The sequence below is a fragment of the Coenobita brevimanus genome, chromosome 65 (genome assembly GCF_032717465.1).
Source record: "Coenobita brevimanus isolate Jiangsu-jjx chromosome 65, ASM3271746v2, whole genome shotgun sequence".
Lineage (NCBI taxonomy): Eukaryota > Metazoa > Arthropoda > Malacostraca > Decapoda > Coenobitidae > Coenobita > Coenobita brevimanus.
In genome coordinates, this window is record NC_137018.1 from 24514785 (window position 1) to 24537581 (window position 22797).

A 22797-nucleotide genomic window follows, 5' to 3' on the forward strand; every position below is an offset into this window, starting at 1 on the left:
ACGTGGGACCGAGTTAAAAGCTACAGCCAAGAAGTCTGCACGCCTGCAATATGTGCACAACTTCAAGGCATGAGAGGGTTGACTCTTCAAGTTCAAACTTCAGCATGGACTTACTGGCCGTATGGCACATGGCGAGGCTTTGGATGCAGGAGTGGAGGATGCTGTGCTGTTTCACCAGAAAGTGCAGTGTCTGATCAAGGAGGCCCTTGCTCTCAGTCAAGTGTACAATGTTGACGAAACCAGCCTGTTCTTCTGTTCGTTGTCCATCAACACCCTAGCAGAAGAGACAGAGAAGACTGTGCCCGGTCTGATGCTGTCCAAAGAACATGTTTCAATGTTGTGCTGTGCCAATGCTAACTGGATGCACCGCCTCAAACCCATTAGCCACATTATCTCCATGGGTTGATGCATAGCCTGCCTGTTGTGTGGTACCATTCTGTGAAGGCTGGTCTACCACAAAGATCTTCAGAGACTAGTTTCACAGACACTCTGTCAAGGAGGTTATCCGTTATCAAACGAAAGAGCTTGGTATCCCTCGCCGCCAGGTGAAGGCTCTCCTGATCCTCGACAATGAACCCTGCACATCCCTCGGAGAATGATTTGGTTGCTACTAACGGTAGTATTAGGTGCATGTTTCTGTCACCTATTACAACTACTCTTACTCAACCAATGGACCAAGGTGTTATCACAACAGTGAAGAGACTGTACCATCAGAGGTTCCTCAACAAGGTGATGGTGGTGCTTGAGGACGAGGAAGGGGTCGACACATGTGAGAAGTAGACCTTGGAGAATCAGCGGTGTTACAACATCAAGTCTGCTGTTCAATTGGGCCAGTGCCTGGAAGGAAGTCTCCATCATAACCTTGGAAAGTGGCTGGTCTCGTCTCATTCAGGAATGCGAGGCCGTGCACGATTTTGATGGATTTGACGTGGATAATTTCTCAGCTCCAAAACACAGGCAAGGATGTGAATGCTGACAATTGAGGGATTGGTTGGACAACAACGGCAGCAATCCAGGTTATCAGATGTTGCCTGATGAGAAGATCACCGCTGCTGTCTCTGCGGGGCTGATAATGGAAAGCAACGAGGACAAAGACCCTGACTCAGGCCATCCTGCCACCCCATCATTTAATCGCTTTGGTGCGCTACGGGCAAGCACTGAGCAGGTGCTCGAATATGCTGGGCACCCTTATTGCGACAGGGAGCTGGTGCCACTCAAGCTGGCGATGGATCTGCAAGCAGTCACGGATGCTATCATCCTCCAATAAAATCGTTGCACCTATCGACAGACAAAGATCGACTCCTTTTTCAAGCCCACCACCCCATGAGTGCCAGCCCCTTCTCCCCACCACCACCGTCACCACCCTCTCGATCCCAGTCTTCACTCTTGGACCCACAACCATGCACATCGACAGCCGATGAGTCATCATTAGACGTGAGCTTGTGGCTGTCTTCAGAGAGTCCTGAGGTGGGTAGGGCTCTATCACCTCGCCACACGTCCCTGCTCATCGGTCGGCTTAAGCAGATGGAGGAGGAGGAGAAGTTCTTTGACCTTTGTTAAGTGGCAGTGTTAGCCACTAGACCACATGGGATACCTGTAGACCTGTTGCAGCCTGGCGGATTACGGCTGGGTGGTAAATGCACAGTCTGCCGTTCACTGGGTGGTAAATGCACTGTTTTTTTTTGTTTTTTTTAATGCATTGTTTCCTTAGTGTTTAGGATTATATTACATATTGCAATGTGTATTTTGATGTCAAAAATCAGCCAAAAGACCACAGAACATTGCCAAAATTAGGAAGAGTACTGTACATTTTGGTAGAGTTTCTTTGCTGCTTATGCACTGTTCTTAATGTTTAGGATTATACTGCATATTCCAATGTGTGTTTTGAAGTCTAAAAAGAGCTGAAAAACCTCAGAACACTGCCAAAGCTAGAAGGGGTACTGTACATACTGGTAGTTTTTTTTTCTTGTTTAGGCACTGCTTTCTTAGTGCTTAGGCTTATATTGTATATTCATTGTTTGACCGCTTCAGGAAAAATATATAGGAAAGAAAGGGAACTGTAATTTGTCTTTGTTGATTTGGAGAAAGCCTTTGACGGAGTCCCTAGAGAGGCGGTGAAGTGGGCAATGAAAACGCTTGGGATCGAGGAGTGGCTGGTTAGGGGCGTTATGGCCATGTATGTGGGTGCTCGCACTCAAGTAAAGGTGAATGGAAATTTCTGTGATGAGTTTTCCATGAATGTCGGTGTGCACCAGGAGTCAGGTTTGAGCCCCTTGTTGTTTATCATGGTACCTGAAGCCCTTTCATGCAACTTTAGAAATGGGCTCCTGTGGGAGATGTTGTATGCTGATGATTTAGTGTTGACTGCAGAGAATGAAAGGGAGGCGGAGGAGAGAATTAGGAAGTAGAGAGATGGTATTGGGCACAAGGGCTTAAAAGTAAATGCAGATAAAACAAAAGTGATGGTATCTAGGGCTGGTGGAGGTACTGTCAAGGAAAAGGGCAAGTGGCCATATGCGATTTGCCACAAGGGCGTGGGAAGTAATTCCATCTTGTGTAGTGTCTGTGACAATTGGGTGGATAAGAGATGTAGTGGTATTAGAGGCAGACCACGAAATAATGCTGATATCATGTGTGCGGTGTGTTGGGAAGAGCAGGTGAAGATTGTCAGACGTGAATGGACTGAACTTGCTGGTGAGTCTCTTGAGTGTGTGGAAGAGTTTTATTAGGAAAGAAAGTGGGGTTGGTGGAGGATTAGTGCCCCTCCCTGTAAAACAATTAACTCTAAGCCGTTGGCCACCCCGTTTGAGATACATGGCATCTGGCAATGAATGAATGAATGAATGTTATGTGCTGGAGGTAGGGGTGCAGCTAGCTCTGTGGCTAGAGTGAGGAGTGGCTGGAGGAAGTTCAGAGAGCTGTTGCTTCTCCCAACAATGAGAGGGCTCTCACTCCCTGCTAAGGGATCTTTGCATGCACCATGTGCTAGAAGTGTAATGCTGTATGGTAAGAGAGAGTAAGAAGAGAGTGGATGAGGAATTTGGAAGGAATTTGAGTGTAAAGTGGAGGGACTGTAAGAAAATGTTCTGGAAAGAGGTGAAAAGAGTAAGACAGGGTGGAAGTGAAGTTAGCAGGGGAGTGAAAGATAAACATGGTAGATTACTAGTGGAGAAGGGAGAAAAAGTGAGCAGATGGAGAGAACACTTTAAGGAATTGTTGAACATAGAGGATGGAAGTAATGCGAGTATAAGTGGCTGGGGAATGGCTGGGAGAAGGAGGGACGTGAGAAGACAGGAAGAAATCAGTAGGATAGAAGTTGTGGAAGCAATGAAGAAAGTTAAATTGGGGAAAACCCCAGGAATTGATGGAGTGTGTGGTAAAATGCTGAAGCATGGGGGAGAGATAGTAGTAGAATGGGTGTGGAAGGTGTGCAGATTGGCCTGGGAGGAAGGTAGAGTCCCGGAGGATTGGAAGTCAGGTATAATTATTCCCCTTTACAAAGGAAAAGGGGAAAAAGAAGTGTGTGGTAATCATAGGGACATTTGTCTTTTTGGTATAATGGGAAAAGTGTATGGTAGGATACTTATTGACAGAGTTAGAAAGAGAACAGAGAAATTAGTTGGAGAAGAACAGGGAGGCTTTAGGAAGGGAACAGGTTGTGTAGATCAGATATTCATTTTTAGATCTTTAGTGGAAAAGTTTCTAGAGAAGGGAATGAAGTTGTATGCGGCTTTCATGGATTTGGAGAAAGCATATGACAGGGTGGATAGACAAGGATCGTGGAGTGTTAAGAATATATGGAGTAGATGGGAAGTTGTTCCATGCTGTGAAGAGTATGTACGATGGTGCGAAGGCTGCAGTGCGTGTGGATGGTGAACTAAGTGAATTTTTCTCTTTGAAGGTTGGGTTGAAACAGGGATGTGTCATGTCTCCATGGTTGTTCAATCTGTACATGGATGGGGTAATAAAAGAGGTACAAGGTAGGGTAGTGGATGTTGGAGTGGCCCTGGTGAGAGAGGATAATGTTTGGAAACTCCCTGTACTGTTGTTTCCAGATGATACTGTGTTGTTGAGTGAAGACGAAGGGGAGCTGCAAGGCTTGGTGGATGAGTTTGGGAGAGTGTGTAAGAAACGGAATCTAAAGGTGAATGTAGGGAAGAGTAAAGTGATGGTCTTTGAGAGAGGTGAAGTCAGTGAATGTACAGCGAGGTGGATGGTGAGGAATTGGAAAATGTGAGTACGTTTAAGTACTTGGGTAGTGTGATGAGTAAGGATGGAGGTTTGGAGGGTGAAGTGCGTGAAAGGGTACAGCAGGGAAGAAAGGTTGCTGGTTCTTTGAAAGCAGTGATAAGAAACAGGGAAGTGAAAATGGAAGTGAAAAAGTTACTACATGACAGTATTGTGATACCAACTCTAACGTACGGAAGTGAAGCTTGGACGTTGTTGAAAGGACACAAGTCAAGAGTGAGAGCAGTGGAAATCAGTTATTTATGAGGAGCCTGTGGAGTCACATGGAGAGACAGGCTGACGAATGAGGATATAAAGGAGCGTTGTCGTGTGGATGTGGATGTGATAGGAAGCGTTATGAGGAACACACTGAGGTGGTTTGGCCATGTGGAGAGGATTGAGGGTGAAAGACTGACGAAGAGAGTGTATGTGAGTGAGGTGGATGGGGGAAGAGGGAGGGGGAGGCCGAGGATGAGATGGAGGGGTGGGGTGGAGAGGTATATGAGAGAGGGGGGTGTGAGTTGGGAGCAGGGCAGTGAGATGGCGGGGGACAGGGCGACTTGAAGGCGATTTGTTTGTGGCCACCCCAAACGGGATTGAGGCGTCTGGCAATAGATAGATAGACAGATTGTTTCCTTAGTGTTTAGGATTATATTGTACATTATAATGTGTGTTTTCATGTCTAGAAACAGCTAAAAGACTGCAGAACACTGCCAAAATTAACCCCATCATTACCGGAAATGTGTTGTGTGTCACGTGCGTGTCACAGTTTCATGCGCACGTGCCTTACCGGGTCTGCCCCCTGTGACACGCATATGATTCAGTTATAACCTGTGTGTATACAGGGCTCCCAAGGACTCGGTTTATGGGTAATGTGCATCCACGTGATGGCAGTTGTGTCTGTGTTTGTAAACAAAGAGCTCCAGCCCCTGGTGGTGCGATCCATACGTCAATGAAATGTCATGAACTTCGACCACTCACGTACTGCCAATTCTGTGATGCAATTTCTAAACACCAATCATAATATTTCATTTTATATTTACCAAATTAACATCCATATATTTGGCAACACATGCCTCCCAGGACTATATATATCAGTCACTGGCTTCCCTCAAATTCAGTACCACTTGCATTGTGTGAGGGGAGAGTACTGTGTGATTCATTACGCAATTACGGTGCAGTTGCCACCGTCTGATAGCGAGGATGATTATGACGGTGGGTCAGTGAGTGATATTGAGTTCTCTGATGATTCAATGGAAGGTGATGATGCTGAATTTGACCTAGACTATGTTAGTGAAGTTGAAACTGAGAGTAGTGATGACGAGAGTATTGAGAAGTTGTCTGAGGCCAGTGACGAGTCATGTAGCACCTCTCCCTCCCCAACCAGTCCAGTTGCCAGCACAACCACACACTTTACACTTCTTTCTGACCCTTTTTCTGACACCAGACATAACCCTCTCTCTACATGTGACATTGATTTTCCTGATGTACATCCAAGTATTATTCTACATCATCAAAGCCATCCTATGAGTGTCCTTGACTATTTTCAGTTATTAATGGGGAAGGATATGATTGCTGCTGCTGTGTCTCTGGACAAATACACGTGCTGCATATTTTTTCCGAGACAACCCCAATGTAAGTCGTAAGACATTTATGGGTAAAAAGTGGTCAGATGTTACAGAGGAAGAAATGTATACTTTCATTTCATTGCAGCTACTCATGGGAGTAACACATTTACCCAAGATAGGGAGTACATCAGTTTTGTGCCGGAGGCCACCTGTTTTTGGAGCTGTAATGAGTCATAACAGATTCTCTCAAATTCTTAGATTTATAAGATTTTCACACCCTGATCATGCTGAGCCTAGGGTCCCCATGACAAGACTTAGTACATAATTCCAGTTGCTACGTGTCAAGTGCATGGAATATTTCTCTGCAGGTGAAGACTTTGCTGTGGACGAGTCACTGATTTTGTTCAAAGGTAGATTACACTTTAGACAGATCATAAAAACAAAACGCAAGCGTTTTGGTCTGAAACTTTATGCACTGTGTCCTAGTTCTAGTAATGCAAGAGGTTACACATGGAATTTTTGTTAATATACACCTGCCATGTATGAGGAGATGAGGTAAGACCCACAGCTTGCTGTTCTCAGCAAGTCTGAGCATGTGCCAGTATACCTGATGCAATCACTTCTAAATAAGGGGAGGCATGTTGTCTTAGACAACTGGTACTCTTCCCTTCATCAGGCAGAATATTTATTGACCAAGAACACTCTTACTACTGGGACCATTCGGCCACACAGAGGTGTGCCTGATGTTATCTCACACCAGAAAATTCAGAAAAAGCAGGCTGTATTTGGGCGAGAAGAGGATATTCTGATTGTCAAATTTTGTGATAGAAGATTGATTCATGTTATCACAACCAAATACAAAGCAGGGTACAAAGAACAAACACGTCATGTTAGAGGAGGGGGCAGGGAGATGCTGAAGAAACCCCTGCCTATTTATCACTACAATGAACAAATGGGTGCAGTTGATATGGTTGATCAGCTGTCAGAACCACATGATCCAACCAGGAAATCTTTACGTATGGTTCAAGAAAATTGGAATACACATGATGTCTAGAATGGTACTCAATGCTACAGTAATATATCAGAACTTACATCAGTGTAGCATTGGGTGCAGTGATTTCATAAAACTTCTCGTTCATGAGATGTTACAAGTGTACAGTCTGGGGTATGCCAGCTTGTGTGTAGCACGAGAAGAAGAACAACTTCCCAAGAAAAAACCTAGACCCCCACCCCCACCGCTAGCATCAGGTGCACGACCACCACCGCCAGCAACAGGTGCATGACCCCCACCGCCAGTAGCAGGTGCACAACCCAGCACCTCTGAAGCTTCAGCCACACCTCTGGTTCATGGACTAATGACTATACCGAGCACAGAAAACACATGTAGGCCACGTAGACGGTGCAGGATCTGTACTACTGAGGATAAGAATATGTGGACAAGAAAATACTGCCCTGCCTGCAAAGATTTACCTGGGTTATGTTCTCCTGAACATTACCAGGTGTATCACAGCCAGTAGCAAACTGTTGTGCGTAAGGTGTATGGTGTGTGTGTATATGGTGTGAATGTATATGGTGATTGGTGTGTATGGTGAATGATGTATGGTCTGTATGGTGAATGGTATATGGAGTGTATGATGAATGGTGTATGGTGAATGGTGTATGGTGTGTATGGTTTGGTGTGTATTGTGTATATGATTTATGATAAATATGGTTTATGGTGTGTGTAGCATATAGTGTATGGCATGTACAGTGTAGTCCCCTTCCCTAATTTTTTCCTTTTTTTTTTTTAATCTACTTTACCATTCCTTTTACCACACGTCCCTCTTCATTCTTTAGTTCTTATGCTTCCTAAAGACATACACTTCACATGACACAAAGACTACTGTACCCACCTATCTCTGTAACACACTAACATATAATACATCATCCAAAAATCTCTCCCGTCTGGCCTGGCCTTACTTGGGGGTGCGCCGCAAGTTCTCAGCATTTTCGGCCACACAAGACCATCCAGTTTTACCATTACAGCATCATCCTTTGCAAGGTAAATAAATATATCATTATTCTATGCATGCTGTGATTTTCAGGCTAATACAGATATCACTTACCTGAGTATAAATGTTTTAGTGCAACACGTGAATTCAAGTAAAAATTATTTTTTTCATTTTTTATTTACTCAAATGATATCGTGTAGGGTTCATGTGATAGAAAATATAAAAATAAATAACTGTGTGAATAGGGTAGGTGTGGCAATAAGATGAAGACTACCCTTCATATGATGCGGATGAGTGAGTGGGGGGTCGGTGCAGCAGGGGAACGTCTTGTTTACAATTGGTTGGGGGGTCGGTAACGATGGGGTTAAGAGGTGTGCTGTACATATAGGTTGGGTATAGGTACAATAGAGGATATTCTTCTGTATCCAGACATTGCACAAATCTGGATGTGCCTTTGGCTCTGTTACATCGGATATCATGGGATTACTGTACTGTTCATAAATGTGTGTGGGTATCAATGGGTACATACATATACTGTATACCTGTATATATATATACAGTAATCCCGCATTTTTTGCGGATTTTTTGTCCACGGTTTTGCCCTCTCGCAGATTTTCTTAGCATTAATAAGTTCAACTAAAATATCCTTGAATATACAGAAAACAAAAAATTTGAAATTCCCGCAGCTTCCAACTGTAGCGCGGTAAACTCACGCCACCCTCTGTCCCTTTCCCGCGGCCCCTCTGCCAGTGTTTCCATATCTAGCATAATATTATTCTTTTAGCATAATTTTGATCAAATTTTCGAGTCTGGAATATTTTTTAGCATATTAGAAGTTTTAGAATCATTCTAGCATAATTTAGAATGGAATGGAACATTTTTGGAATAATTTTATAAAAGCTACAAATCAGAGAGAGAGAGAGAGAGAGAGAGAGGAATAAGGTAAGAAGATGTTTGAATAGTTGGTTACTTTCAGTTTGGGCTTGGTTGGGTTGGATTTGGTTAGGTTAGGTTAGGTTAGGTTAGGTTGTATTAGGTTAGGTTAGGTTTTAGGTTAGGTTCGGTTCAGTTTGGTTCGGTTAGGTTAGGTTAGGATAAGTTTGAGCTTTGTACTTTACCCATGAAACCTAGGTTTTTCCGATGGATTTTGGTATGATTCATTCGATTTTCAGCTTCATTTCAGTCGGAAATGACCATTTTCTGTGTTTCCCCCCCTCCCTATAACCCCCGATTCCCCAAAGATCCCCCATTATTGCAGGGGGATGGGGGGGTCATATCTCAAAATCTGGTTATTTCTGACGGAAATGAGGCTCAAAATCGAATGAATCACATCAAAATCCATCAGAAAAACTTAAGTTTCGTGGGGAAAAAGCAGTATGGGCAGAAAACCGATATTTATCCTCTTACTGTATGTAGGTTCATTTTAATATTTTCATAGTAAACAATACATAATTAATATGTTGCACGAATATGTATAGAATTTTATCATTTAGCTTCAAGTTAGCATAATTCATTTTTTACTTGGAACAAATTTGCTCAATCTAGCATAATTTTTTCATTGCCCTAGCATAATTTCGTTGTTTGGATATGGCAACACTGCTTTCTGCCCCGCATTCCTCAGTCCACGCCTGACTGCCTTACGTGTCTGGTGTGCTTGTAACCACACTATGATATGAGCCTCTTGCCTCCCACTTGCTTTCCACATGGCCCCAGGACGTAAGCCAGCCTCACCAAAGGCTAATAATACAATTAGTAAGAACTCCAAAGTGACAAAACGATCAAGAAAAGTTATGATCTTAGCAGAGAAAATTGTGTTACTGGACAAGCTAAGAAACGACCGTGCAAGTGCTGGCTATCACCAGTTAATGCATCTTTTTATTTTGTACTGTTTTGTGAATAAATGTGTAGATAATTGTGTATTACAGTACGGTGTTTAGGTTTTTCCTTCATAAAGGAGTATGTGCTTTCAATCTTGTAAAAAGGTATTTCGGGATGTGTATGGAGGTTTCGGGACAATTCGCAGTCACAACAAACACAAAACAATTCGCCTTCATTAATGAAGATAGCTATGGGTGATGCTAGAATATAATTCAAAGGCGACTACAGCGAGGAAGAAACAAGTTAATTATTGACTAAAGGTGCAACTAATAAATAATATCCAGAACCTACGCTACTGAACATAGACTTTGCTGGATCCCCCTGAAATATAGTTATTAAAGTATTGATTAATTAATAATAAGTATATTGATAAAAGTATTGATTAGTATATTTATAGAATGGCACAGAATCGTCCAGGGTGCGAATTGTTCTGAAGGGGAATCGTCCATGTTTTGACGGGGAATTGTCTGACGGCGAATTGTCTCACAATCAGTATGGACATGGACTGTGTGATGGGCAGCATGGTGGACACAAGTGTAAGATTCAATTGTTAATAGAGTATTCGCGAAATTAACTTTTCGCGGGGGTTACAAGAACGTAACTACCGTGAAATATACGGGATTACTGTATATATATATATCTAAGTAATCACTCTAATATCCGGATGCCCAATATCCGAACATCCCCACTATCCGGACATAAGAATGTTTCATACTGTACTTTTTTCCATACTATGCTTACCTCATTTCACTCTTTAATGTCCTTTATTGGTGTGAATAGGGTGTTAGGAGCTAGGCATGTGCAGTAGGAAGGTGTTTTTCTGAGTTAGGCTAGGTTAGGGTCCATAAGTACCAGTCCAGGAGCCAGTCACCAGAATGTTTATTATTGTATGAACCTACTTCTAAACCCTAATTTTATGTTTCTTTTGCATTTATTTCAGCCATTTATGTGCCTTATTGGTGTGATTTGGGTCTTAAATAGGTGCTATGCATGTCCAGAGGGAGTTGTATAGGTGTTTCTCTGAGTTAGGGTCCATAAGTACAAGTCCATAAGCTGGGGCCCAATATCCGGACAGAACCAATATCCGGACCTACCTATGGCTCTATAAAGTTGGATATTGGAGTGATTACTGTATGTATATATATATATATATATATATATATATATATATATATTCATTATTAGATCTTTAGTGGAAAAGTTTCCAGAGAAGGGAAAGAAGTTGTATGCGGCTTTCATGGATTTGGAGAAAGCATATGACAGGGTGGATAGACAAGGATTGTGGAAAGTGTTAAGAATATATGGAGTAGATGGGAAGTTGTTGAATGCTGTGAAGAGTATGTACAGTACCCTCGCGTCCAGCACGCGTTAGTCCAGCACGCGTTAGTCCAGCACGATTCGAGTCCAGCACGGTGAGCAATTAATTAGTATTATTTAATACGATTTAATTACTGCAACACGAGTGTGTTAGCATAACACGCACAGAGCTCCGAGAAGTGGGCCAAATCCGCAGAGTTCACTCTAGCACGATCACCCCCGGTCCAACATGGCCATACTGGACATTCCCATGATGATGATAGCCAATGAAAAACTTCTGATCAGGTAGCCTTCCCCACCCGCTATCGTGACGTGATCGTGATGCCGCCCAATTAAAAACGCTTCTGGTGTCACGTGATGTTTTGTTTACATTTCTCCCGCCACTGAGCCAGTCAGTCGCATAATTGCATTGGAAGGCGCGTTTTTCTTGCTGCATTTTCTGCCCTTGTTACTGCATTTTACCCTGCTCACGATGCCTAGGAAGCCTTCTGAGAACCCCAAGAAGCGTCGGCACCTCCCTCAGGCCACCAAGCTAGAAAGCATCGAGAGGAAGAAGAAAGGGGAGAGGAAAGTTGACATTGCCAAGGCCTACGACATGAATGAAGCCAATGTGATCATAATAAAAAACTTAAGACAAGATCCTGGCAGCCGAAGGCTATCACACGGCACTTCATACCAGGTTTGCCGAGGATACGATGGTAAATCGGAACGGTAACGTGGTAAAATTGCTGACGATACCACAGGCATTTGGAATTCATCTGGATGGATTCCTGCCGAGCATACGATGGGGAAAACAGTGTGACCAAAACCCAGGCGACTCGACAGAGAATGTATCGTACTACAGAATTGAACATTTAGCCTGACACTGAATACATATTAATATTTTAGAATAAATATCAATTGTTTTGAAACCCTTCTCATCGGCGTGCGTACCAGTTTATAGACAAAGTTGCTTCTCCTTATTCTCTACCGAGTCAGCGACAGCGATCACTTTCCACAGTCACAAGACGGGGCTCTGGCAACAATGTGAGAAGCACGCACTTTGCCGAGGATTACAGGGCTAGGACAGGCAGAAGCAGGACCTTCCATGGCTGTGGACGAAGATAGTGATTCTGAGTGTGATTTCTAAGGATTTATGAGGGAGGTTTGATTTCGAAGGATTTATGAGGGAGGTTGAGGAGGAGCAACAGCCATTACCCGCTAGTGACGCCAGCAGCCATCCTCCGGGGACCCAGTAGGAATAACTACAGCCTTGGATACCACCTTCCATTCCCAGCAGGCCCACCAACACCATCCTAAAAGGTTAGTTATCATTCATAGCACAGTACCATTTATTACAGTAATCACTCCAATATCCGGATCAATAGAGCCATCGGTAGGTTCGGATATTGGTTTTGTCCGGATATTGGGCCCCAGCTTATGGACTTGTACTTACGGACCCTAACACAGAGAAACACCTATACAACTCCCTCCGGACATGCATAGCACCTATTTAACACCCAAATCACACCAATAAGGCACATAAATGACTGAAATAAATGCAATAGACACATAAAATGTGGGTTTAGAAGTATGTTCATACATTAATAAACATTCTGGTACTTATGGACTCTAACCGAACCTAACCTAACCGAATCTAACCGAACTCTGAAAAACACATTCCTACTGCACATGCATGAGGTAAGTTTAGTATGGAAAGAAGTACAGTATGACACTTTCTGGTAAGTATAGTATGGGAAAAAATACAATATGAAACATTCTGGTAAATATAGTATGGAAAATAGTACAACATGAAACATTTTGGCTACTTACAGCAAATCCCTGGCCACCTCGATGAATAACCGCCTCCTCTCGGACTCTGACAGTAAGAACGATTTCCTGAAGCACTTGCACTACACTCTTCCTGAAGTCTTGCACTGAACTTAGTCACTAACACACAGAAGTCCGTTCTTTTCACAGTGTTCACTTTAGTCCAAATAATGTTCCATTAAATTTAAGTGTTGCACATTAACTTTTCCCAAGTTTTTTTAAGTTTCCAAAGCCAAAACAAAGAAGGTTAGTTACGTTAAATTTCTTTTCTACTTAGTCTTTTCTCCCAACATGAAAACCTTAACACAACACACCGTTTTTTTCACTGCACAACACTCAAAATTCCCGTGTGGTCTAGTGGAGAAGTTCTTGCTGTTTATTCACTGTCAGAGCCTGAGAGTATCACTGGCAGGCGTCCAAGGGGTGCATCGGTGGGTAGTGGTGATGGCGTACCGACTACAGAAGACTCTGAAGACAGCCGCAAACTCACGTCGAGCGGTGACTCCCCTGTAGCTGATGTGCTGGGCTGTGGCTCGGAGCATGAGGGCCTGTCTTGGGGAGGCAACGGAGTGGAACCAGGGCTTGGCACAGCGGGGGTCACGGGCCTGAAAAAACTGTCAATCGTTGACTGACGCAAGGACCGACGATTCTGGCGATTGATGATGCGCTGCCAGAAAGCACGCACTTCCTCCACGAGTCCCAAGGGCCCCATCTCCCTGTCGCAGTCCGGGTGTTCCAGGTAGTCTAGGACGAACTCTAGATGTTCCCGGAGTGCGCTCAGCTTGGGGATGGCTGGAGTAGTGTCCTGCTGGGCGGAGTCTGCATCATCATCGCCTTCGTCGTCGGCATCTTCAAGTTCGGGACCGACACCAGCAACCGAAGACGCGATCTCGATATCAGACAACGTCTGATACCCAGGATCGCCCTCGTCGTCGTCCAACCACTCACGAACATCGTCCACATCAACATCGTCGCCGTGCGTACGTAGCCGTGCATGGAAGTCATCCACGTCAAACCCTAGGAAATCGTACTCCACATCTGTTCCGAGAAGCAGACGAGACCAACCATTTTCAAGAGTTTTCACAGGGACTTCCTTCCATGCACTAGCCCAGTTGTACAGCGCAGACTTGATGTTGTAGCGGCGAAGGTTTTCCAAAGTCCGCTTGCCTCGAGTGTCACGTCCTTCCCTGCGCTCGTCCTCGTCCTCGAGAACCACCATCACCTCGTCCAGGAACTTCCGACGGTACAGGCGCTTTGTTGCCACGATCACTCCTTGGTCCATTGGTTGAATGAGAGCAGTCGTATTAGGTGGCAGAAACATGCACCTAATACGGCCATTCTCAGCAACCAAGTCCTTGTCGCACGGGTGGGCAGGTGCATTGTCGAGGAGAAGGAGAGCCTTTACCTGGTCGCGAGGAATTCCCAGTGTCTTCGTCTGGTAATGTATCACCTCCTTGACGAAGTGATGGTGAAACCAGTCTTTGAAAATCACAGCTGTGAACCATGCTTTCAAAGAATGGTACCATACGACAGGAAGGACATCCATCACCCCACGAAGGCACCGAGGCTGCTTTGCACGGCCAACAATAACGGGCTTAAGCCGGTGCATGCCGTTAGCATTGGCACAACACAAAGCAGATATCCGTTCCTTAGAAAGCTTGCGGCCAGGTACACGCTTCTCCGTCTCATCGGCGAGAGTGTTCGTTGGCACCGAGCGATAGAATAGGCCAGTTTCGTCAGCGTTATAGACTTGACCGAGAGTGAGGCCCTCCCTGTCGATCAAGCCTTTCACCTTGTGCCGAAACTCGTCCACTCCATCCTCGTTAGCGTCCAATGCTTCGCCATGTGCTTTACGGTTAGTAAGGCCATGTCGCAACTTGAACGCGAAGAGCCAACCCTCGGATGCCTTGAAGTCTAGGGCGTCGTGAAGCCTTGCAAACTTCTCAGCAGCAGCCTTCAGCTCCGTTCCACGTACCATCACACCAGCTGCACGTTGCTGTCGATACCAAATCAACGTGGAGCGGTCGATCTCTGCATACTTGGGGGTAAACATAACCTTCCTCTCCACGTTGCGTTTGCTTCTCGACGAGAAGTCAGCCGTGTACTGCATGAGCTTGTCTCGGGAATGCTTGATATCAAACAAAGTCGACCGGGCCAGGTTGAACTCGCGGAGAATGCGAGAGGAAGACCAACCCGCATCAACCTTCTCCAATATCTCCCGTTTCTTCTCCAGAGTCAACACCACTCTCTTCCTTTTCTCAGGAGGCGGGGCCATCATCACACACAATAAGAGTAGGGCAGAGAGCAGCAGGAGGCCTTGCAGCAAGTACGGCACCACCACAAAAGCGAGCACGTGGGCAGCCATGGCGAAGAGCGTAGGTCTTGTCGCGGTGAGAGACAGGCGGGAAGTGGGGAGGATGCAGCGGCGCTCTATCGGACGTCGGAGGAATGACGAACCAAAACAATGCTCTCACGCGGCGCGCGCGGCAAGTTCAAATTACGGACGGCAAAAAATCGATTTTTTTTCCAATTTTTTTGGATTTTCGGACCATTTTGGGAATGTTTGATCCCAGGACGATAAGGTTCGGTTAGTGGGGATGTTCGGATATTGGGCGTCCGGATATTAGAGTGATTACTGTATAATTACAATAGTACCAATACAGTATATGTATAGGTATATGGTAGGTATTTAGGGTGACTTTTCCGAGGGTTGCTGACATAATTCATTTTTCCCCATAAGCTTTAGTGTTAGTCCAACACGTTTTTGGTCCAACACGTGACCCATGCATGACAATATTACCGTGCTGGACGCGAAGGTACTGTACAATGGTGCGAAGGATGCAGTGCGTGTGGATGGTGAACTAAGTGAATTTTTCACTTTGAAAGTTGGGTTGAAACAGGGATGTGTCATGTCTCCATGGTTGTTCAATCTGTACATAGATGGGGTAATAAAATAGGTACAAGGTAGGGTAGTGGATGTTGGAGTGGCCCTGGTGAGAGAGGATAGTGTTTGGAAACTCCCTGTACTGTTGTCTGCAGATGATACTGTTGTTGAGTGAAGACAAAAGGGAGCTGCAAGGCTTGGTGGATGAGTTTGGGAGAGTGTGTAAGAAACGGAATCTAAAGGTGAATGTAGGGAAGAGTAAAGTGATGGTCTTTGAGAGAGGTGAAGTCAGTGAATGTACAGCGAGGTTGGATGGTGAGGAATTGGAAAATGTGAGTACATTTAAGTACTTGGGTAGTGTAATGAGTACGGATGGAGGTTTGGAGGGTGAAGTGCTTGAAAGGGTACAGCAGGGAAGATAGGTTGCTGGTTCTTTGAAAGTAGTGATAAGAAACAGGGAAGTGAGCTTGGAAGTGAAAAAGTTACTACATGACAGTATTGTGATACCAACTCTAACGTATGGAAGTGAAGCTTGGACGTTGTTGGAAGGACACAAGTCAAGAGTGAGAGCAGTGGAAATCAGTTATTTAAGAGGAGCCTGTGGAGTCACATGGAGAGACAGGCTGAAGAATGAGGATATAAAGGAGCGTTGTGGTGTGGTTGTGGATGTGATAGGAAGCCTTATGAGGAACACACTGAGGTGGTTTGGCCATGTGGAGAGGATTGAGGGTGAAAGACTGACAAAGAGAGTGTATGTGAGTGAGGTGGAGGGGGGAAGAGGGAGGGGGAGGCCAAGGATGAGATGGAGGGATGGGGTGGAAAGGTATATGAGAGAGGGGGGTGTGAGTTGGAAGCAGGGCTGTGAAATGGCGGGGGACAGGGCGACTTGGAGGTGATTTGTTTGTGGCCACCTCAAACGGGATTGAGGCGTCTGGCAATAGATAGATAGATAGATATTTGGCCGTGGATATTTTTTTGTGCCCCAGGAGCAATCACTCAACACATACCCAGATTTTCAAACTGATGTCATTTTTTTGTGGATTTTTGTTGTTTATGCATTTTTTTCATGATGTTTAGCATTAATATGGTTAATTTTATGTGTGTTTTGATGTCTCAGTATGGTAGAATGATCAGAAAACAGTGCCAAAATTAGGAGGGGTACTGTACATACGGCAGTGTGTAGGTCGGGTGTTTTTTGGTTTTAATTTTTCTTTTTTGCATGGTTTTCTTGGTGTTTAGCATTACTCTGGATACTCCTATGTGTGTTTTGATGTCTAAACATGGGTGACTGACCTGAAAACAGTGCCAAAATTAGGAGGGGTACTGTACATACAGTGATGTACAGGTAGGGAGCTTTTTTGGTTTCCAGTAGTTTTTTTGAATAGTTTTCTTAGTGTTGAAAATTATTTTGGATAATACTATGTATGTTTTGATGTCAAAATATGGCAGAATGACTAGAAAACACAGCCAAAATAAGGAAGGGTACTGTATTGTACATAAAATAGTGTTTAGGTAGGGTGTTCTTTGGTTTTCTGTTGTTTTTCTGCATGGTTTTCTTGGTGTTTAGCATTACTTTGGATATTCATGTGTGTGCATTGACGTCTAAATATGCCCGAATGACTGGAACACACTGCCAAATTAAGCACAGGTACTGTACAAATAGGTTAGGTAAAGGTTGGAGGTGGGTACAGGTAAGGTCTGGGTATAGTAGGGGATTAGTGTTCACTATCCAGATGTTGCCACAACCTGGACATGCCTTTGGCTCTATTATTGGGGTTTATTGCTCATGTAATGCCACTCAGGGATGAGTGAGGCTGGTCACTCTCATCTTAAATGTCAGGACCAACTGCCTAGCCCCGGGCTCCTACGCTCCTCATGGGGCAAAGTAGGATTGGACGATGGATGGATGGATGGATATCCGGTAAATGAGGGATCACTGTATAAGAATTTAGTCTGGTTGGCTCCTCGAGTCCGATAAAAGCAAATTCCGGTATATTGAAGTCCATTACATCAAAGTATTACTGTACTGAAAGGTGACTATACCAAGCTAAAGGTTGTAGTGGGTGTTGGTTAGGAGTCTAAATCCTTTTTCTTCCAAAACTAAGGTGCATCTTATGCAGTGCAGCATCTTAAATACCGCAAAATACAGTAATTCCCAGCTCAATAAATAATATCCATCTATACTCGAAACTATTAAAAAAAAAAAAAAATGACAATGAGGGGGTTCTGTATTCTACTTCTATCGCATCCATATACACCGATCCATTCAACCACCCATGCATGCAACCCCTTAACAGCACTCAACCTCCAAAGCACCACACCATGGAAATCAAAGGAATACTAACGGCAGTATACTTGGATGCCAGACGGTGGAGGTCTGAGCAGCCCTGAGTGTCGGCAAAGAGTTGAATACCAAGACAGTTTGCAGGGTGGAGCTGTTTGGTGAGGAAGTCACAACACACATTCACCACCTCCGTCAACAGCAGGTGGTGTGCTGTAGACAGCACCACCTCCACTGTGTCCTCATGCAGCTCTAGGGTACCTATGAAGAATCAAACATCAATTAGGCACAGCTGTGGGCTGTAGAAAAGCACAGCATATATGAGGTGCGGCATGGAGATAATGAGCACACACCAAATATAAAACACACAAGAAAATGGAGCTAATGCCAAGCATGGAGATAACTTACTGTATCTCATGAATATATGGCAATATCACTGTGATTTTTCCTCTGCATTACAGTTGGAATACACAAAAATGGGAAGTTATGTAATAATAAAATATCTTAGTGTAGTTTTGTAGCTATTTAGAATTTTCTTTTGAGAGTACAGTAACACCCTGGTTAATATGCACTTACTTACTGCAGCCTTCATTATTAATGAAAAATGAAAATCTGCACTAATGTCATTATCGAACATTTTTTGGCTAAAAAGCATCCTTCTCATATACCTGAGCTAGTTTCTGCCAACAATAATGTTGCAGTATCTGTGATTTCTAATGACTTTGACGGATTCAAAGATCAGGTCCTATGCAAGGAGTTATCACAGTCCCAGATGGTGGAGGCCACTACCTCTCCATCCCCAAGCCCTAGAAACCCTTTCCTCAAGCCCATTTCACATCTCCCTATGGTATATGCTTCTTCCTTACCATGCCCTTTTCATCAATTTCTATAAAGTGAACCATGCCAATGTATGTTCCTGATGTTTACTATAACAGTGTGTACAGTAAACTCTCAATTATCCATTGTAATTCTGCCACGCCTTACACTGAATAACAGGAAACACTGGATACTGGATGGTACCCCCCCATCAGCTCAACATTTGGAGTCGAGCCAGATACAGTAGAAGTCCGATTTTTCGGCATCTATGGGACCAGGCTAGTGCCGAAAAATCAAAATTGCCGAATTATCAAAAACCATACCCCACTCAATACCTTATATGTTTCGGTGAACACTTATCATCACTATCCATATCATTACAAATGTGTTTGGAGAGAGTACTGTATACTGTTTGATACTGTACAATACTGTAATGAATACAGTACTATACATGAATATGAAAAATAAAGAAATTAGTGAACATACTGTATATAAATGTAATGGTACAGTAGGCCTACAAGTTCACATGCACTTACCTAAACTTATAGTAGGTTCCTTATTTACATATGTACAATAGAAAGGGTTGATTGGAGTCTGCTACTGCTGGAAGAAGTCCCCAGCAGTAGAAGGTCCTCATGGAGAATTTCAAGACTGATGAAAAAAATCGGAAAATCTGCCGAACAATCAGAGATTTTCGTAAATGGGACTATTTCTCAAAACTGCTGAAATGTCAGGTTTGCCGGGGAATTGGATGCCGAAATATTGGACTTTTACTGTATTGTGTTACTGTCCATCTCAACTCTCTATCCTAAAAACTTTTCCATGAGTATAAGATGAAAACTAATGATACACTACAGTAATACAGGCAGACCCTGAGACACAATACCCCGGCATTGCGATGGAAGTAGAAATACCACCTTACCCTGTCAAACTATGGCTAAACTCCAGTATAATTTTCTTTTTTAAATTGATTTTGACGATATTTTTGGCAAATTTTGTGTTTAGGTTGATTGATAAACTGCTTTTAGACTTGGATTAACGTGTTTTAGTCATAGGCAGGGTGAACATTGTCATTTGGGGGTACAGTTTACTACAGTGAAGTCTATTTATAACATGAGATAGGTTATGTCAAACCTCGTGGAGACCACATATTTTCCCCTAAACATTGAAATTCTTCAGAAAATGCCATTGGCATTGCATCCAAGTCCATGAACAGTGAACTCTGACCATCAACTTCGTATATATTTATGCTTTTAAATAAGAAGTAATTCAACCAAGCAGTATAATTTGAATGAAAACTTAATTTACATGGCCTCAACTACTAGATTAACATTAACATGTATACCCGTCGCATACTGTAGGAGCCAAATTTATCTGATCCTGAGTTGTCAGTTAATCACTACAGCAATTGCAAAACCTGTTCACAGTCATTGCACTGAAATTAGCTATATGTAAAAACTCTTGAATATTGTTGTTCCCCCATCACACAATTTGTACCAGAGTTACAATAACCACAAAGTACCTCCCCCACCTCTATCTCTTTGTGTGAAGCCCTCTCTCCCTTTACCAAACATACCTCTCCAACCCAACCCTAATCCCATAATTATTGGTGACACAAAGTTCTTTCCCTCTACCCCACTGCCTTTCTGCCCAATACCTGCTTCTGTGATCTCTCTCTCTCTCTCTCTCATATACCGGTCCAATCCAACCCTAATCCCATAATTACTAACGACATAAAGTTCTCTCCCTCCATACCTTTCTACTCGATACCTGCTTCTGTACTCTCTATCTGTCTCTCTGTCTGTCTGTCTCTCTCTCTTATTCTTATACTCTTGTTCTTATTCTCTCTCTCTCTCATTCTTATACTCTTGTTCTTATTCTCTCTCTCTCTCTCTCTCTCTCTCTCTCTCTCTCTCTCTCTCTCTCTCTCTCATTCTTATACTCTAGTTCTTATTCTCTCTCTCTCTCTCTCTCTCTCTCTCTCTCTCTCTCTCTCATTCTTATACTCTAGTTCTTATTCTCTCTCTCTCTCTCTCTCTCTCTCTCTTTCTCTCTCTCTCTCTCTCTCTTTCTCTCTCATTCTTATACTCTTGTTCTTATTCTTTCTTTCTCTCTCTCTCTCTCTCTCTCATTCTTATCTCTCTCTCTCTCTCTCTCTCTCTCTCTCTCTCTCATTCTTATACTCTAGTTCTTATTCTCTCTCTCTCTCTCTCTCTCTCTCTCTCTCATTCTTATACTCTAGTTCTTATTCTCTCTCTCTCTCTCTCTCTCTCTCTCATTCTTATACTCTAGTTCTTATTCTCTCTCTCTCTCTCTCATTCTTATACTCTAGTTCTCTCTCTCTCTCTCTCTCTCTCATTCTTATACTCTTGTTCTTATTCTTTCTCTCTCTCTCTCTCTCTCATTCTTATACTCTTGTTCTTATTCTTTCTCTCTCTCTCTCATTCTTATACTCTTGTTCTTATTCTCTCTCTCTCTCTTTCTCTCTCTCATACTCTTGTCCTTATTCTCTCTCTCTCTCTCTCTCTCTCTCTCTCTCTCTCTCATTCTTATACTTTTGTTGTTATTCTCTCTCTCTCTCTTTCTCACTTATACTTTTGTTCATATTCTCTCTCTCTCTCTCTCTCTTATACTCTTATTCTTATTCTCTCTCTCTCTCTCTCATTCTTATACTCTTGTTCATATTCTCTCTCTCTCTCTCTCTTCTCATTCTTATACTCTTGTTCTAATTCTCTCTCTCTCGCTCAAGTCCCTGTCCAACCCAACCCTAATCCCATAATTACTAACAACACAAACAGGATACAAAAACCCACACTGGCAGACTAAATATACACAAAAGTTCTTTCCCTCTACTCTACTGCCTTTCTACTCCATACCTACTTCTGTACTATCCTCTCTCTCTCTCTCTCTCTTTCTCTCTCCACTTATCCCATACCCTTTCCTGACTGCAATTACCACCTCACTTCCTTGTCATTGTCTTCACCTGACGGCCATCGTTCTTCTCCTAGATCTATCAACAGTGGTGTTCCTCAGGGCTCTGTCCTATCACCAACTCTCTTCCTTTTATTCATCAAAGGCCTGCTAAGCTGTACATCTAACCCTATCCACTCGTACGTTGATGACTCCACCCTCCACCTTTCCATTCAGTTTCCGCAACATCCATCTCAGCAGTTACTTCAACAAACAAGGGATGAGGCTATGGTACACCTAATGTCTGACTTGGCTCGTATATCTGACTGGGGTTCAAATAATCTAGTTGTTTTTAATGTATCAAAGACTCATTTCTTACACTTAGCAACCTGACAAAATCTTCTACAGGTGTACCCACTAATGTTTAATAATATTCAGCTTAATCCTGCATCATCCTTGAACATGCTTGGAGTTTCACTCACTCAGGACTTATCTTGGATAGATCATATTACATCTCTTGTAAAATCTGCTTCCAAGAGATTAAGTGTGCTAAGCCAACTCCGTTCCTTCTTTACCACTGCACAGTTGTAGACACAGGTTTTATCCGCCCCCATGTAGAGTACAACTCTCATGTGTGGGGAGGCTCCCCACATACAGCTTGTCTCAATTGGGTGGAGTCAAAGGCTTTTTGTCTCATCAACTCTCCTCCTATTACTGGCTCCCTTCAACCTCTGTCTCTTCACCACACTGTTGCATCTTTTATCTCTTTTCTATCGCTGCTTCAATGGTCACTGCTCCTTTGAACTGTCTGCTTGCATTCCTCCACCTCTACGATGGGCGCGTAGCACCCATCTAGCAGCAAACCCTCATCCCTTTTCTGTCCAACTCTCTAATGCAAGAGTAAACTGTTGCTCCCAGTCCTTCATTTATGCAATAGGTCAACTCTGGCACTGTCTCCCTTTGTCTGTATTTCCTGCTAGCTATGATCTCTAGTCTTTCAAACGCAGTGTGTCCAGGGATCTCAATATGATCGAATCTTGAATTTGGCTCTCTCTTGTATTTTGTTTTTCTCTTGGAAGGAACAGTTTGTTTGTTTTTTTTTATGTGAGGAAGAAG

At 43.4% G+C, this 22797-nt stretch overlaps 1 protein-coding gene across 1 annotated transcript in view; it reads right to left on the reverse strand.

Annotated features, from left to right (window-relative positions):
- Positions 1-22797, reverse strand: part of LOC145404950 (kelch-like protein 5) — a 245665-nt gene that overhangs the window by 209924 nt on the left and 12944 nt on the right. The window contains exon 3 of the mRNA XM_080276456.1: positions 18020-18216. Coding sequence (XP_080132582.1) covers positions 18020-18216 — 197 coding nt within the window. The remainder of the gene's footprint in view (positions 1-18019; positions 18217-22797) is intronic.